Genomic DNA, 19,080 nt, shown 5'->3' on the forward strand with positions numbered 1-19,080 from the left:
TTAAAAAGGTCCCATAATTACCAGCACCTGATTCAGTATAAACAAGCACAAGCAGTAGTAAGGAGGATCATTAAGACAGCTAAGAGGGAGTATTGGTGCCAGTTCTGTGGAAACATAGGCAGGACCACTCCTGTAGGATAGGTATGGGGGATGATTAAGAGGATGAGTGGGGTCAGAAGAGATTGGGATCTCCCTGTGCTGAAAAGTGGGGAGATTGTTGCAGTGAGAGAAATGGAGAAGGCAGAGCTGTTAGCCCAGGCATTTGTGAAGGTGCACTGCTCAAATAATCTGACAGAAGAGGGGCAGAGTGGGAGAGAGAGGGTCAGAGGAGAACATCCGGGGGTCCTGGATCAGAGAACAATGGTGGGGGATACATTGAATGGCCTTTTACATTGGCTGAGATGAAGAGAGCATTAGCTAAAGCTGGGGTAACATCTCCTGGGAAGGATGAGATGTGTTACATCATGATGGCTCATCTCAGTGACACTGCTATGGGGAAAGTATTGGGCCTTTACAATAAGGTGTGGCAGGAAGGGTAACTGCCTGGAGGTTGGAAGCAGGCGGTAGTGGTGCCAATACGGAAACCTGGGAAAGACCCTACTAGTCCTTCAAGCTATAGGCCGATAGCGTTGACATCTCATGTATGTACATTTATGGAAAGGATGAAAATGGAAAGACTAATATACTTTCTGGAGAGTAAAGGACTAATGTCACCAGATCAAAGTGGGTTCAGGAAAGGCAGGGGAACGATGGATCCTGTACTGTGTCTTGAGTCAGTCATACAGAAGGCACAGGCAAATAAGGAGGTGGTGGTAGCCGTTTTCTTTGATGTAGAGAAGGCTTATGATATGATGTGGAAGGAAGGCCTATTTATCAAGCTGGATAACAAGGGGGTTGGAGGAAGGGTTTTTAACTGGATAAAGGATTTTCTTTTTGGGCGATCAATACAAGTGAGGGTGGGGAGCTCTATGTCAGAAAGCTATGAGGTGGAGAATGGTACCCCCCAGGGAAGTGTCATTAGTCCATTGTTGTTCTCCATTATGATTGACAATGTATTCTCTCAGGTGAGACCTGATATTGGGAAATCACTGTTTGCGGATGATGGAGCACTGTGGAAGAGAGGGAGAAATATTACCCATACAGCCAGAAGAGTTCAAGAAGCGATTAGTGAAGTAGAGCAGTGGTCCCTCAGGTGGGGCTTCAAGTTTTCAGTTGAGAAAACACAAGACTGTTTTTTCTAGAAGGAAGATTGGGTAGGAAATATACTTGAACATGTATGGAAGGAATCTTGGGAGGGTTTAGGTTCCTGGGGGTCTGGTTTGACACTCGAATTACATGGGCGGAGCATATTAACAGAGTAGTTGTCAAAGGAAAGAAAATATTGAATGTGATGCGTTGCTTGTCAGGAAAGGAATGGGGGGCAGATAGAATGGCGTTGGAAATTATATATATAGCGCTGTTAAGGTCGTCAATGGATTATGGAAGTATAGCATATGGATCAGCAGCTCAGACATATTTTTAAAAGCTAGATGTTATCCAGGCCCAAGCCCTAAGAATATGTTGTGGAGCACTCAGGACCTCCCCAGTGGCAGCGATGCAGGTAGATTTGGGAGAGATGCAGTGAAAGCTAAGAAGACATCAGCTAGCCATTACATATTGGGTAAATCTACAAGGACATAAGGTTACACATCCTACAAAAAAGGTGCTCCTAGAGCGCTGGGAACATGAACACAATCTGAATACAAGCTTTGGGTGGATAGGCAATTGCATGGCGAGAGAGATGGGGTTGTTTGGGATGGAGTTTAGCCCCTCTGTGGTTCTTCCTGCTATCCCACCTTGGTTTCTCCCTCAACCAGTGATAGATCTAGGGTTGCTTGAGAGGGTAAGAGATGTTGAGGAAGGAGTATATTCAGTTGTAAGTGAATATTTAAAAACACAATACTATGCTTTCTTGAATATATTCACAGATGGATCTAAGGACCCTAAAACAGGGAGGATAGGAGCAGCTTTTAGTGTTCCAGAGTTTAAGGTGGCAGTGACGAAAAGAGCAACGGATCATTTATCTGTTTACACAATGGAGTTGTTGGCCATACTATTGGCTGCAGAGTGGGTGGAGGAGATGAGGCCAGACAGGGTAGTCATCTGCTCTGACTCCTGTGCAGCACTGATGAGCTTAAATTAATGTGTGTCTCAGAGCAGACAGGATGTATTGTATGAGGTTTTGCAGTGCTTGTATAGGGTGAAACAGATGGGGATATTTGTGATGTTCCTCTGGGTACCAGCTTATGTGGGAGTAGAGGGGAATGAGGAAGTGGATATTATTGCCAAGCAGGCTCTTAAACATCCTAATGTTGAGATGGAATTGTCAATCAGTAAAGCAGAAGCCAAGGGACTAATAAGAACAGTGGTTAAAAATAAGTGGCAAGAGTTGTGGAACAGGGAGAGTAAGTATAAGATCCAGGAAAAGGTAGGGGCAGGGAGGTCCTCAGGCCGAGAGAGAAGGGAGGAAAGTGTAGTCACAAGGCTGAGACTGGGACACACAAGGCTAAATAGTACATTGAAATTGGTGGGGAAACATCTGACTGGGAGGTGTGATCATTGTCAGGAAGAGATGGAGACAGTTGAACATGTTCTATTTCAGTGCCAGAAATATGTGTGAGAAAGGGTGCGATTGTTATTAGATTTGAGGAGTAATGGGGTTGAAGAGCCAGGATTAAGTGAACAGCTGGGGAAATCTTCAGGGAGTGTAATATTTAATTATGTAAATGTTTTCGTTTCCTTGGGGAGACAAGATTATTGGGTAGGATTTAGCTAATCATCCTAATCATCCTGAGCTAGGCCCATCTCCCGGCTATCTACCTCTCTGTCAACCGGACGGGACCACCTAGTGTTGACACGGAGCCCCGCCGATCCTACACGACTGGTCTGCCGACGAAATCGTCTGATGTGGTTACGACGTTAACCACGAAGATTCCATCCATCTGCTAGCCCCGGCCCGCTAGCACACGCTAGCCGTGGCCTCTTACTCACTAGTTTACCACCGGACCTTATGATAACTCAGCTATACAGCTGATGTCTGCTGGACTGTTCCTTTTTACGGTACTACATCCTGTTTATGTTTAGCCTCAGCCCAAACATGGTTAGTTTATTGTTGTTTCGGTTATTTCTAATTTTACTATATCACTGTAGACCCCCCAGCCTAGCTAAACCTGCCTTAGATAGCTCCTTTGCCCCTCCCCCTATACACGCGGAGACCGACTCAATTGATGCCTCCAGCGATGCTATCTCTTTCATTGTTACCCAACGCTTAGGTTTACCTCCACTTTACTCATATCCTTCCATATCCTTGTCTGTACATAATGCCCTGAATCTTTTCTATAACACCCGGAAATCTGCCCCCTTTATTCTATGTACCCAACGCACTAGAAGACCAGTTCTTAAAGCCTTTAGCCGTATCCTTATTCTAGTCCTCCTCTGTTCCTCTGGTGATGTAGAGGCTAACCCAGGCCCTGCAGCCCTCAGTATCACTCCTACTCCCCAGGCGCTATCATTTGATGACTTCTGTAATCGCAAAAGTCTTGGTTTCTTGCACATAAATATCAGAAGTCTACTTCCTAAGTTTGAGTTATTCACTGCGTTAGCACACTCTGCCAACCCTGATGTTCTAGCAGTGTCTGAATCCTGGCTCAGGAAGGCCACCAAAAAATTCTGAAATTTCCATCCCCAACTATAACATTTTCCGTCTAGATAGAACTGCCAAAGGGGGTGGAGTTGCAATCTACTGTAGAGATAGCCTGCAGAGCTCTATCATACTATCCAGGTCTGTGCCCAAACAGTTTGAGCTTCTACTTCTAAAAATCCACCTTTCCAGAAATAAGTCTCTCACTGTTGCCGCTTGCTACAGACCCCCCTCAGCCCCCAGCTGTGCCCTGGACACCATATGTGAATTGATTGCCCCCCATTTATACTCAGAGTTTGTACTGCTTGGTGACCTAAATTGGGATATGCTTAATACCCCAGCCATCCTACAATCCAAGCTAGATGCCCTCAACCTCACGCAAATTATCAACGAACCTACCAGGTACAACCCTAAATCCGTAAACATGGGTACCCTCATAGATATCATCCTGACTAACATACCCTCTAAATACACCTCAGCTGTCTTCAACCAGGATCTCAGCGATCACTGCCTTATTGCCTGCGTCCGTAACGGGTCCGCGGTCAAACGACCACCCCTCATCACTGTCAAACGCTCCCTAAAACACTTTAGCGAGCATGCCTTCCTAATTGACCTGGCCCAGGTATCCTGGATGGATATAGATCTCATTCCGTCAGTAGAGGATGCCTGGTTGTTCCTTAAAAGTAATTTCCTCTCAATCTTAAATAAACATGCCCCATTCAAAAAATAGAGAACTAAGAACCGATATAGCCCCTGGTTCTCCTCAGACTTGACTGCCCTTGACCAGCACAAAAACATCCTGTGGCGTACAGCATTAGCATCAAATAGCCCCCGCGATATGCAACTTTTCAGGGAAGTTAGGAACCAATATACACAAGCAGTCAGGAAAGCAAAGGCTAACTTTTTCAAACAGAAATTTGCATCCTGTAGCACTAACTCCAAAAAGTTTTGGGACACTGTAAAGTCCATGGAGAATAAGAGCACTTCCTCCCAGCTGCCCACTGCACTGAGGCTAGGAAACACTATCACCACCGATAAATCTACAATAATCGAGAATTTCAACAAGCATTTTGCTACAGCTGGCCATGCTTTCCATCTGGCTACCACTAACCCGGCCACCAACTCTGCACCCTCTGCTGCAACTTGCCCATGCCCCCCCCGCTTCTTCTTCACACAAATTCAGACAGCTGATGTTTTGAAAGCGCTGCAAAATCTGGACCCCTACAAATCAGCTGGGCTAGACAATCTGGACCCTTTCTTTCTAAAACTAGCCGCCGAAATTGTCGCAACCCCTATTACTAGTCTGTTCAACCTCTCTTTCATAACGTCTGAGATCCCCAGAGATTGGAAAGCTGCCGCGGTCATCCCCCTCTTCAAAGGGGGTGACACTCTAGATCCAAACTGCTACAGACCTATATCCATCCTGCCCTGCCTTTCGAAAGTATTTGAAAGCCAAGTTAACAAACAGATCACCGACCATTTCGAATACCACCGTACCTTCTCCGCTATGCAATCCGGTTTCCGAGCTGGTCACGGGTGCACTTCAGCCACGCTCAAGGTCATAAACGATATTATAACCGCGATTGATAATAGACAGTACTGTGCAGCCGTCTTCATCGACCTGGCCAAGGCTTTCGACTCTGTCAACCACCGCATTCTTATTGGCAGACTAAATAGCCTTGGTTTCTCAAATGACTGCCTCGCCTGGTTCACCAACTACTTCTCAGATAGAGTTCAGTGTGTCAAATCGGAGGGCCTGTTGTCTGGACCTATGGCAGTCTCTATGGGGGTGCCACAGGGTTCAATTCTTGGGCCGACACTTTTCTCCGTGTATATCAATGATGTCGCTCTTGCTGCTGGTGACTGTCAGATCCACCTCTACGCAGACGACACCATTTTGTATACATCTGGCCCTTCATTGGACACTGTGTTAACAAACCTCCAAACGAGCTTCAATGCCATACAACAATCCTTCAGTAGCCTCCAACTGCTCTTAAACACTAGTAAAACTAAATGCATGCTTTTCAATCAAACGCTGCTGGCACCCACCCACCCGACTAGAATCACCACTCTCGACGGGTCTGACCTAGAGTATGTGGACAACTACAAATACCTAGGTGTCTGGTTAGACTGTAAACTCAACTTCCAGACTCACATAAAGAATCTCCAATCCAAAGTTAAATCTAGAATCGGCTTCCTATTTTGCAACAAAGCCTCCTTCACTCATGCTGCCAAACATGCCCTCGTAAAACTGACTATCCTACCGATCCTTGACTTCGGCGATGTCATTTACAAAATAGCCTCCAACACTCTACTCAGCAAATTGGATGTAGTCTATCACAGTGCCATCCGTTTTGTCTCCAAAGCCCCATACACTACCCACCAATGTGACCTGTACGCTCTTGTTGGCTGGTCCTCACTACATGTTCGTCGTCAAACCCACTGGCTCCAGGCCATCTATAAATCACTGCTAGGCAAATCCCCGCCTTATCTTAGCTCATTGGTCACCATAGCAGCACCCACCCGTAGTCTGCGCTCCAGCAGGTATATCTCACTGGTCATTCCCAAAGCCAACACCTCCTTTGGCCGCCATTCCTTCCAGTTCTCTGCTGCCAATGACTGGAACGAATAGCAAAAATCTCTGAAGCTGGAGACTCTTATCTCCCTCAATAACTTTAAGCATCAGTTGTCAGAGCACCTTACCGATCACTGCACCTGTACACAGCCCATCTGAAATTAGCCCACCCAACTACCTCATCCCTATATTGTTATTTATTTTGCTCTTTTGCACCCCAGTATCTCTATTTGCACATAATCTCTTGCACATCTAGCATTCCAGTGTTAATACTATTGTAATTATTCTGCACTATAGCCTATTTATTGCCTTACCTCCATAACTTGCTACATTTGCACACACTGTATATATATTTTCTGTTGTATTTTTGACTTTATGTTTTTTTACCCCATATGTAACTCTGTGTTGTTTTTATTGCACTGCTTTGCTTTATCTTGGCCAGGTCGCAGTTGTAAATGAGAACCTGTTCTCAACTGGTTTACCTGGTTAAATAAAGGTGAAATAAAAAAATAAAATAAAGACCATCACTGTCTCTGGTCCACACTCCAGTCCAGTTTGTGGCGGTAATGCACCTTAAAGTTGGTTGCCAACCGCCATTTAAAATCCACAGAAGAAGAAGAAGAAGCATACACGGGTTGGTCACTTATTTCCGGTCGTCGCTAGTAAAAATCCCCGCCCATTTCTACAATGTATCTTCTTAAAATGTGATTTTAAACCTAACCCTAAAGGAATACCAAAAATCACTTTTTTTTCTTCCATAATTTTTATTTATTTATCCTACTCTGACTTTGTGGCTGTGGTAACTAGTGGAATCCATTCTTTCCCTCTCTGGCTGGCTGCTCCATGCTTCTCCCGGTCAAAGTAGATTTATTTCAAACATAAGAAGTCAATTTTTCAGGATACTCTACACTAATGAAGAATGGCAGGTAGTTTTGGGAAAATCGTCGTCGCCGTGTACGTTGAAATAAAGCGAAGCGATGGTAAGTTACGTTCGTATGTCATTTCTCAGGTCTCGATTGGTTTTTCCCTCGCTGGGAGTTTGAGAAGCTTTGTGTTGCTGTGCTGAACACACGGCAACCGTTGAAGCTGAGCAGCTGCAAAGTTGGGGTGGCTGTGCCAGCTAGCCAACTTGGCCTATGTAACGTCAATCAGCTCTCTACCTAGACGACAAAATGCACATTCAAACTGACTAGTTAAACTAGTTAAAATGGGTTCTTAGACTTAGTAGTGTAGTTAACCTGTTAGAGTAGTTAGTTAACGTTAGCTGCTTTACAGTAACTATGTTGGTCACAGCTCTGGTTAACACACTAGTTAGATAACCAAAGCCCCGCCGCTAGTTAAATAACGTTTGGTTGCGAAAGGTAACGCAATATACGTTTTCTGGTTAGATGGCAAAGGTAAGTTACCTAGCAAAGCCAGGTGTCCTTGTTTGCTTCAAAACACTGAGTGGCTAGGTAACTAGCTACAGTAGCTAACGATACTGGCTAGATAACATCACAGATAAGAGGTTAACGTTAGTTAGCTAAAAGTATATTTAATAACATTTCTAGTTAACTAACTTACTTTGATCATGTGTTTTTTTGTTTGGGTGAGATCAGGCTGGTTGTTAAACTTATTGTAAAGTTAGCATTGTGTCATAGTACGACTAGCTATATGCATACAGTTGAAGTCGGAAGTTTACATACATTTAGGTTGGAGTCATTAAAACTCGTTTTTCAACCACTCCACACATTTCTTGTTAACAAACTATAGTTTTGGCAAGTCGGTTAGGACATCTACTTTGTGCATGACACAAGTAACTTTTCCAACAATTGTTTACAGATAGATTATTTCACTTATAATTCACTGTATCACAATTCCAGTGGGTCAGAAGTTTACATACACTAAGTTGACTGTGCCTTTAAACAGTTCGGAAAATTCCAGAAAATGATGTCATGGCTTTAGAAGCATCTGATAGTCAATTGAAGGTGTACCTGTGGATGTATTTCAAGGCCTACCTTCAAACTCAGTGCCTCTTTGCTTGACATCATGGGAAAATCAAAATAAATCAGCCAAGACCTCAGAAATCCTTGGGAGCAATTTCCAAACGCCTGAAGGTACCACGTTCATCTGTACAAACAATAGTATGCAAGTATAAACACAATGGGACCACACAGCCGTCATACTTCATTGGACACTGTGTTAACAAACCTCCAAACGAGCTTCAATGCCATACAACAATCCTTCAGTAGCCTCCAACTGCTCTTAAACACTAGTAAAACTAAATGCATGCTTTTCAATCGAACGCTGCTGGCACCCGCCCACCCGACTAGAATCACCACTCTCGACGGGTCTGACCTAGAGTATGTGGACAACTACAAATACCTAGGTGTCTGGTTAGACTGTAAACTCAACTTCCAGACTCACATAAAGAATCTCCAATCCGGAGTTAAATCTAGAATCGGCTTCCTATTTCGCAACAAAGCCTCCTTCACTCATGCTGCCAAATATGCCCTCGTAAAACTGACTATCCTACCGATCCTTGACTTCGGCGATGTCATTTACAAAATAGCCTCCAACACTCTACTCAGCAAATTGGATGTAGTCTATCACAGTGCCATCCGTTTTGTCTCCAAAGCCCCATACACTACCCACCACTGTGACCTGTACGCTCTTGTTGGCTGGTCCTCACTACATGTTCGTCGTCAAACCCACTGGCTCCAGGCCATCTATAAATCACTGCTAGGCAAATCCCCGCCTTATCTTAGCTCATTGGTCACCATAGCAGCACCCACCCGTAGTCTGCGCTCCAGCAGGTATATCTCACTGGTCATTCCCAAAGCCAACACCTCCTTTGGCCGCCATTCCTTCCAGTTCTCTGCTGCCAATGACTGGAACGAATTGCAAAAATCTCTGAAGCTGGAGACTCTTATCTCCCTCAATAACTTTAAGCATCAGTTGTCAGAGCACCTTACCGATCACTGCACCTGTACACAGCCCATCTGAAATTAGCCCACCCAACTACCTCATCCCTATATTGTTATTTATTTTGCTCTTTTGCACCCCAGTATCTCTATTTGCACATAATCTCTTGCACATCTAGCATTCCAGTGTTAATACTATTGTAATTATTCTGCACTATAGCCTATTTACTGCCTTACCTCCATAACCTGCTACATTTGCACACACTGTATATATTTTTTCTGTTGTATTTCTGACTTTGTTTTTTTACCCCATATGTAACTCTGTGTTGTTGTTTTTTTTTGTTATTGCACTACTATGCTTTATCTTGGCCAGGTCGTAGTTGTAAATGAGAACCTGTTCTCAACTGGCTTACCTGGTTAAATAAAGGTGAAATAAAAATAAAATAAAATACCACTCAGGAACGAGACGTGTTCTGTCTCCTAGAGATGAACGTACTTTGGTGCGAAAAGTGCAAATCAATCCCAGAACAACAGCAAAGGACCTTGTGAAGATGCTGGAGGAAATGGGTACAAAAGTATCTATATCCACAGTAAAACGAGTCCTATATCGACATAACCTGAAAGGCTGCTCAGCAAGGAAGAAGCCACTGCTCCAAAACCGCCATAAAAAAGCCAGACTACGGTTTGCAACTGCATATGGGGACAAAGATTGTACATTTTGGAGAAATGCCCTCTGGTCTGATGAAACAAAAATAGAACTGTTTGGCCATAATGACCATCGTTATGTTTGGAGGAAAAAGGGGGACCCCTTGCAAGCCGACGACACCATCCCAACAGTGAAGCACGGGGGTGGCAGCATCATGCTGTGGGGGTGCTTTGCTGCAGGAGGGACTGGTGCACTTCACAAAATAGATGGCATCATGAGGAAGGAAAATTATGTGGATATATTGAAGCAACATTTCAAGACATCAGTCAGGAAGTTAAAGCTTGGTCGCAAATGGGTCTTCCAAATGGACAATGACCCCGAGCATACTTCCAAAGTTGTGGCAAAATGGCTTAAGGACAACAAAGTCAAGGTATTGGAGTGGCCATCACAAAGCCCTGACCTCAATCCTATAGAAAATGTGTGGGCAGAACTGAAAAAGCGTGTGCGAGCAAGGAGGCCTACAAACCTGACTCAGTTACACCAGCTCTGTCAGGAGGAATGGGCCAAAATTCACCCAACTTATTGTGGGAAGCTTGTGGAGGGCTACCCGACACGTTTGACCCAAGTTAAACAATTTAAAGGCAATGCTACCAAATACTAATTGAGTGTATGTAAACTTCTGACCCACTGGGAATGTGATGAAAGAAATAAAAGCTGAAATAAATAATTCTCTCTACTATTATTCATGTCACATTTTTAAAATAAAGTGGTGATCCTAACTGACCTAAGACAGGGAATGTTTACTAGGATTAAATGTCAGGAATTGTGAAACTGAGTTTGAATGCATTTGGCTAATGTGTATGTAAACTTCCGACTTCAACTGTAGGTTGTTTGGTGGGTATTATCAAGCAGGGTTTTGAGATGATCTCCCAATACAATATCTTGCTACTGCAGATAATTGTTGGGCGAGTAGTAGCTAGCTGACTAAACTCCCCGGTGAAGGAAGTTGTGAAGTTCATCAGAAACTTCCTTCACTATGGAGTTTAGTCAGCTAGGCAAGTAACGTTACTGATGGTCTGAAACTGAGACACTTAGCTAGCTATCAAGCTACCCATGTATTTTACAGAGGTATAGCAGGCAACTGTCGGTAAAAAGAACCATGACAACCAGCCTGATGGCCTCTTTTTTATTGTTATAAAAAATAAAAATAAAAATTGTATTGACTAGCACCATACACATAATTGACTAGCACTCACAGCTTTTATATTCAGATCAACTTGATCTGGTAACATGGAGTAGCTTTGCAGTGCACCCTAGATGAGCTTGAGACTGATTTGTTATAAGGGAGAGGAAGGGGCTGCTTTTGCCATTTGCCCGTCTCTGGATGCCTGCATCCGCTCCATACTGTCTGCTGTACTGTGCTGAGTCCAGGCAGCCAAACCGGGTAAACACTCCTAGGAGACGGATCCCTCCTGGGATGAGATATAGCACAGCAGCAAAACATGCAGTAACCGTAAAATCCTTCTGATTACTATTACTTGATTCCAAGATAACGTAGCAGTGCGGTCGTGTTCTCTTGTGTGTCCATGTAAATAGCCAGTTTTTTGTATTTGTTTTTGTATTTTACGTATATATTTCCCTATCACACTTTTCATCCTTCTACTAAATATACTTTCCTGCAACCCGCCTCACTCAATGTGGAACGGATTCTATTATTTACTCACCTTTATCTAGAATCTCCAGTTGAAACTAGCCAGCCAGCTAACTAGCTACTTGCTATTAGCCACCGTTAGTGGTTTTCACCCAGAACATCGGATTTTCTCACTGAATCACTGGACCTTTAACTCTGGATAATCGCAACTAGCTAGCTGCAACCAAATGAACGTTGTTGTTGGCTAATCAGCCTTGAGTCAAGCACATCTCCCGGCTATCTACCTCTCTGTCAACCGGACGGGACCTCCTAGAGTCGACACGGAGCCCTGCCGATCCATCACGACTGGTCTGCCGACGTAATCGTCTGTGGTTTCAACAGGCTTCCCGTTGCGACGACCACGAAGATCCATCTGCTAGCCCCGGCCCGCTAGCACACGCAATCAACAGCTGTGCTTCCTACTCGCCTGTGCTGTAGCAGCCATTCAAACTGCTCCCGGTCTCACCTATTGCTGTTCACTGGACCTTATGATCACTCAGCTGCACAGCTGATGCCTGCTGGACTGTTCCTTTACACGGTATCCTGTCCTGTTTATTCTGTTTAGCCTCAGCCCAAACTTTATCGCCATTACCAGTTGTTGTCTTAGCTCTCTCTAATAACACCTGTGATTGCTTTATGCCTCTCTCCCATGTCAATATGCCTTGCCTATTGCTGTTCCAGTTAGTTCTTATTATACAATTTCACTGTAGAACCCCAAGTCCCTCTCAAACTGCCTCAAATAGTTCCTTTGTTCCACCCCCCATACACGCCGAGACCGGCTCAATCGGTGCCTCCAGTGAAGCTATCTCTTTCATTGTTACCCAACGCTTAGGTTTACCTCCACTGTACTCATATCCTTCCATATCCTTGTCTGTACATAATGCCCTGAATCTATTGTACAACGCCTGGAAATCTGCCCCTTTTATTCTCTGTACCCAACGCACTAGAAGACCAGTTCTTAAAGCCTTTAGCCGTATCCTTATTCTAGTCCTCCTCTGTTCCTCTGGTGATGTAGAGGCTAACCCAGGCCCTGCAGCCCCCAGTATCACTCCTACTCCCCAGGAGCTATCATTTGTTGACTTCTGTAACCATAAAAGCCTTGGTTTTCTGCACGTTAACATCAGAAGTCTACTTCCTAAGTTTGAGTTATTCACTGCGTTAGCACACTCCGCCAACCCTGATGTTCTAGCAGTGTCTGAATCCTGGCTTAGGAAGGCCACCAAAAATTCTGTAATTTCCATCCCCAACTACAACATTTTCCGTCTAGATAGAACTGCCAAAGGGGGTGGAGTTGCAATCTACTGTAGAGAGAGCCTGCAGAGCTCTATCATACTATCCAGGTCTGTGCCCAAACTGTTTGAGCTTCTACTTCTAAAAATCCACCTTTCCAGAAATAAGTCTCTCACTGTTGCTGCTTGCTACAGACCCCCCTCAGCCCCCAGCTGTGCCCTGGACACCATATGTGAATTGATTGCCCCCCATTTATCCTCAGCGTTCGTACTGCTTGGTGACCTAAATTGGGATATGCTTAACACCCCGGCCATCCTATAATCCAAAATAGAAGCCCTCAATCTCACACAAATTATCAACGAACCTACCAGGTACAACCCTAAATCTGTAAACATGGGTACCCTCATAGATATCATCCTGACTAATTTACCCTCTAAATACACCTCCGCTGTTTTCAACCATGATCTCAGCGATCACTGCCTTATTGCCTGCGTCCGTAACGGGTCCGCGGTCAAACGACCACCCCTCATCACTGTCAAATGCTCCCTAAAACACTTTAGCGAGCAGGCCTTCCTAATTGACCTGGCCCAGGTATCCTCGATGGATAGATCTCATTCCGTCAGTAGAGGATGCCTGGTTGTTCTTTAAAAGTAATTTCCTCTCAATCTTAAATAAACATGCCCCATTCAAAAAATACAGAACTAAGAACAGATATAGCCCCTGGTTCTCCTCAGACTTGACTGCCCTTGACCAGAACAAAAACATCCTGTGGCGTACTGCATTAGCATCAAATAGCCCCCGCGATATGCAACTTTTCAGGGAAGTCAGGAACCAATGTACACAAGCAATTAGGAAAGCAAAGGCTAGCTTTTTCAAACAGAAATGTGCATCCTGTAGCACTAACTCCAAAAAGTTTTGGGACACTGGAGAATAAGAGCTGGAGAATAAGAGCACCTCCTCCCAGCTGCCCACTGCACTGAGGCTAGGAAACACTATCACCACCGATAAATCTACAATAATCGAGAATTTCAACAAGCATTTTGCTACGGCTGGCCATGCTTTCCACCTGGATACCACTACCCCGGCCACCAGCTCTGCACCCTCCGCTGCAACTTGCCCATTTTCCCCCCCCCGCTTCTCCTTCACACAAATTCAGACAGCTAATGTTCTGAAAGAGCTGCAAAATCTGGACCCCTACAAATCATCTGGGCTAGACAATCTGGACCCTTTCTAAAACTAGCCGCCGAAATTGTCGCAACCCCTATTACTAGCCTGTTCAACCTCTCTTTCGTAACGTCTGAGATCCCCAGAGATTGGAAAGCTGCCGCGGTCATCCCCCTCTTCAAAGGGGGTGACACACTAGATCCAAACTGTTACAGACCTATATCCATCCTGCCCTGCCTTTCGAAAGTATTTGAAAGCCAAGTTAACAAACAGATCACCGACCATTTCGAATCCCACTGTACTTTCTCCGCTATGCAATCCGGTTTCCGAGCTGGTCATGAGTGCACCTCAGCCACGCTCAAGGTCCTAAACGATATTATAACCGCGATCGATAATAGACAGTACTGTGCAGCCGTCTTCATCGACCTGGCCAAGGCTTTCGACTCTGTCAACCACCGCATTCTTATTGGCAGACTAAATAGCCTTGGTTTCTCAAATGACTGCTTCGCCTGGTTCACCAACTACTTCTCAGATAGAGTTCAGTGTGTCAAATCGGAGGGCCTGTTGTCTGGACCTATGGCAGTCTCTCTGGGGGTGCCACAGGGTTCAATTCTTGGGCCAACTTTTTTCTCAGTGTATATCAATGATGTCGCTCTTGCTGCTGGTGACTGTCAGATCCACCTCTACGCAGACGACACCATTTTGTATACATCTGGCCCTTCATTGGACACTGTGTTAACAAACCTCCAAACGAGCTTCAATGCCATACAACACTCCTTCAGTAGCCTCCATCTCTCCTTCCAGACTGACATTAAGAATCTCCAATCCAAAGTTAAATCTAGAATCGGCTTCCTATTTCGCAACAAAGCCTCCTTCACTCATGCTGCCAAACATGCCCTCGTAAAACTGACTATCCTACCGATCCTTGACTTCGGCGATGTCATTTACAAAATAGCCTCCAACACTCTACTCAGCAAATTGGATGTAGTCTATCACAGTGCCATCCGTTTTGTCACCAAAGCCCCATATACTACCCACCACTCTGACCTGTACGTTCTTGTTGGCTGGTCCTCACTACATATTCGTCGGCAAACCCACTGGCTCCAGGCCATCTAGAAATCACTGCTAGGGAAATCCCCGCCTTATCTTAGCTCATTGGTCACCATAGCAACACCCACCCGTAGTATACGCTCCAGCAGGTATATCTCACTGGTCATCCCCAAAGCCAACACCTCCTTTGGCCGCCATTCCTTCCAGTTCTCTGCTGCCAATGACTGGAACGAATTGCAAAAATCTCTGAAGATGGAGACTTATCTCCCTCACTAACTTTAAGCATCAGTTGTCAGAGCACCTTACCGATCACTGCACCTGTACACAGCCCATCTGAAATTAGCCCACCCAACTACCTCATCCCCATATTGTTATTTATCATTTGCACCCCAGTATCTCTATTTGCACATCATCTCTTGCACATCTATCATTCCAGTGTTAATACTAATTGTAATTATTTTGCACTATAGCCTATTTATTGCCTTACCTATATAACTTGCTACATTTGCACACACTGTATATATATATTTTCTGTGGTATTTTTGACTTAATGTTTTGTTTTACCCCATGTGTAACTCTGTTGTTGTTTTTATCGCACTGCTTTGCTTTATCTTGGCCAGGTCGCAGTTGTAAATGAGAACTTGTTCTCAACTGGCCTACCTGGTTAAATTAAAAAAAATTAGAAACTAGGGGTAAAGAGTTTTTTTTTTTTTTTTGTGTGTGCAAGTTGGACTGTTATGGTTTATGTGGGTGTTTATGTTTACTGGTGCATTATTCTTGAGTGCATCATGTACTCAGAAACAATATGCTAGGCCTAGACCCCAGGCCTGAATGGGAAGTGGGTCTTATCTAGTGTCCGTAGGTAGTACAAGCTGTCTGTGTCATCGTGGGTAGGGATTTCCCTCTCTGTGGGGGGTGGTGGCTGGCGAAGCCTGATTCAACATATTAACCACCACCCCCCCATCTGTTGCAGGCAGTTCTCTGGAATATGCCAGGATACTCTCCTCCCTCATTGTCTAGTCCTGCCATTAGCAAGGCACTGATGGGCTCTGTGATGAATGGAGGCATCACTCAACCACAAAATAGCCTACTGTGTGCCATGATGGCAGACTATCAGAAGGACTGAGAGGAAAAGTGGTGAAAGTATAGTAGTTAGATGAGGCTTTAAGCCTCTATCTATTATTACATGTATCATGTCTTTTTTTAAATATAGTTTATATATGAGCCAATTTCACTTTTGACATTGTCATTTACACTACAGTCTAGTCTACTAGAATTTGAACTGAGCAGGGTGTATCTGGCACCAGCCTTCATTTTAAGCCCAGCCGGGACAGGAAACACTTTTTGCCCTCTTTAAATGGGATAAGAGAGAGGCCTATTTCATCTTTAGCGTGGATTATCTACTGTATTGTACTCATTTATGCATGAAATTATCCCATTCAGTGTCTTTCAAAGATGCCATAGAGACATTTTGGACCAACTGACAGCAGTCAGTTAAGTAAGGAGTCAGTTAAGTAAGGAAGCGGCAGGTAGCTTAGTGGTTAAGAGCGTTGGGCCAGTAAACGAAAGGTCCCTGGTTCGAATCCCTGCGCTATGTAAGTGAAAAATTGGTCTGTGCCCTTGAGCAAGGCACTTAACCCTAATTACTCCTGTTAGTCGCTCTAGCTTGATGTATTCGGGTGTTCAGTGTAACCACTGCCCTCTGTCCCCAACTAAACATATGGGAGGTGTCAACACACCCACTCAGCCAGGTTTCAGCATTAAAGTGGGCCACCATGGTAAACAATGTCTACTCTTTAAGCCCACTTTAGATCATCTGCTTTGAGGCAGTTGGGGAGAAAGCAGGATTATTCTATCCTGCAGTACTTTAAAGTTGTGCCCATTGGGAATAGGGAAAGGGGATACCTAGTCAGTTGAATGTCAACTGAATGCATTCAACCGAAATGTGTCTTCCGGATTTAACCCAACCCCTCTGAATCAGAGATGTGCCTTAATCGACATCCACGTCATCGGCGCTCGGGAGCAGTTGTTGTTGGTGGTTAACTTCCTTGCTAAAAAATGGAGGAGTCGTGTTTGAGCTACGCTATATTGTACTGTATCATCATCATCATCTAATTGTAAGAACTAAAAATATGGATGCGTAAGTCCATAGACTATAATGTAACAGACTGGCCTCTCTGCATGCTTATTGTTGTGTGATGCAAACAGTCAGAGTTCCAGGAGTGTTCTTAGAGCTGAACAGACCGGATGCTCCATTCACAGAAAACGTAGTGTTAGGCTATTTGTCACATTTAAACCCACAGTATTTGGGCTAGTCTGTTACCCTATGGTTGTTCCTCCTAGTCAGTGACTGAGGTTCTTTCTGACACCTTGACCAAATCGGCTCCGCACGTGCATTTTGATTTTGTCTATCCCCACCAGACATGTTCGTGACACACAGGTTAAAATGCCCAAACCAACTGTGAACCAACTATATTAATTTGAGGTCAGGTCAAAACACACGCAACATTCGTGGACATTTAGCTAGCTTGTTGTTGCTAGCTCATTTGTCCTGGGAAGTAAACATTGTAGTATTTTTGACCCATTTGGAGTCATGCAAAATTGTGTGTTCTCTACTCTGACAATTAATCCACAGATAAAAGCCTAGTTAGTTTTTAGTTTTCTTTTGATTAATCTTGTTCTGTCCCCAACAACAACAACTATCTTGGTCGACCAAGAGTCGTCTGTTCTTTTGACAAATCGTTTGGTCAAAATTTTTAAACGTGTATTTTTCCACATAGACACATCCTATGTGTTTTAATCAAATCAACTATATTCACTGAGCTTGTCTGATACTTTAAGCACACTGTTTGATTAAATAATTAAGATTGACTGTCAAAGGATTGACAGCCATCCCATATAGATTGCAAAATAGTTGGGAAGAGATTTCTGACGTACCGATTCCGTGGCATAGTGTTTATGAACTGATACGCAAAATGACGCCAGATTCAAAACGTAGAATTTTTCAGTTAAAATTATTATACCAAATTCTTGCTACCAATAGAATGTTATTTAAATGGGGGATACAATCTTCCCAGCTCTGCAGATTTCGCTGCGGAAGAGACAGAATCATTAGATCATTTGTTTTGGTACTGTCCATTTGTAGCTTGTTTTTAGTCAAAGGTCCAGGAATGGCGGAAGGATTGCAATATTTACCAGGAGCTAACCCTGCAGATAGCACTACTGGGTGATCTGAAAAGTCATAGTCAATCGATCAATAATATAATAATACTTTTAGCAAAAATATTTATTTTCAATTTACAATCTGTACAATCAATCAGAATAGAAGGGTTCAGAACTTTTGTGAAACATCACAGTACAGTTGAAAAAGATATGGCAAATAGAAATCCAATATGGATAGGGTTAAGAGATAGGTGGGAGTTGTTGAATGGAGCTGAAGGTTGGGACTAATAACAACTGACAACAACTAATAACAAGAACTAATGTAAAGAATACTGTGTCCATAATAAGTATATAGGTTATAGGTTGAGAGCTTTTGTGAAAGAGCACGGTTTGAAGGATATGCGCCACGTCTCCTCCCGGCGCTCTGATTCGCCTGTCTACTGAGCCACCGGTCTGAGAGCACCACCTCGGCAACACTGGAATGGAAACCCAACGCACCCTAATCACCTCCAGCGCACCTGCACCTCATCATCTAATCACTACCCCTATTTAGCCCTGGACTGTTCTTAGGATGTTGTGGGTGATTGTTTTGCTTCGTGTCATGTACTCTCTTTGTTTATTCTCTTTGTCATTGTTTGAGTAAACCTTGACCTTGTTAATTCCTTCGTATCCTCAGTACTCATCACAATATGGCATATAGAAGCAAACCGGATGGACATCATGAAAATGATCGGAGAGTTAGAGGGTAGAGGAAGTTCATGAGTAAAAACAAACAAAATAGAATTATTGTAAAATTGACTGTGTCCATAAAATGTTTATAGTATGTATAAGCTGGAAGTAGAGGCCTAAGCGTTGTTGTTCACTAGTTTACTCCAATTAGGGAAGGGGTGGTGGGGTTGTAAAGTAATAAAGGGAAAATATATAGGATGTGTGTATGTGGTATGTATGTACAGTGGGGAAAAAAAGTATTTAGTCAGCCAC

General features: G+C 43.9%; 1 protein-coding gene across 5 annotated transcripts in view; it reads left to right on the forward strand.

Moving 5' to 3' along the window:
- Positions 1-6,909: 6,909 nt before the first annotated feature.
- Positions 6,910-19,080, forward strand: part of LOC311144670 (kinesin-like protein KIF2A) — a 44,421-nt gene continuing 32,250 nt past the window's right edge. For 3 of the 5 annotated variants that reach the window (XM_084180742.1, XM_084180743.1, XM_084180744.1), the window contains exon 1: positions 7,079-7,234. In XM_084180742.1, the coding sequence (XP_084036868.1) occupies positions 7,174-7,234 (61 nt within the window). In that variant the 5' untranslated portion in view covers positions 7,079-7,173. Of the gene's footprint in view, positions 7,235-19,080 lie in introns of all 5 variants that reach the window. The other 2 variants (XM_084180745.1, XM_084180746.1) reach the window with 2 other exon arrangements.

The sequence above is a fragment of the Coregonus lavaretus genome, assembly GCF_964263955.1.
Source record: "Coregonus lavaretus genome assembly, chromosome: 17".
In the NCBI taxonomy this organism is placed as follows: Eukaryota; Metazoa; Chordata; class Actinopteri; order Salmoniformes; family Salmonidae; genus Coregonus; species Coregonus lavaretus.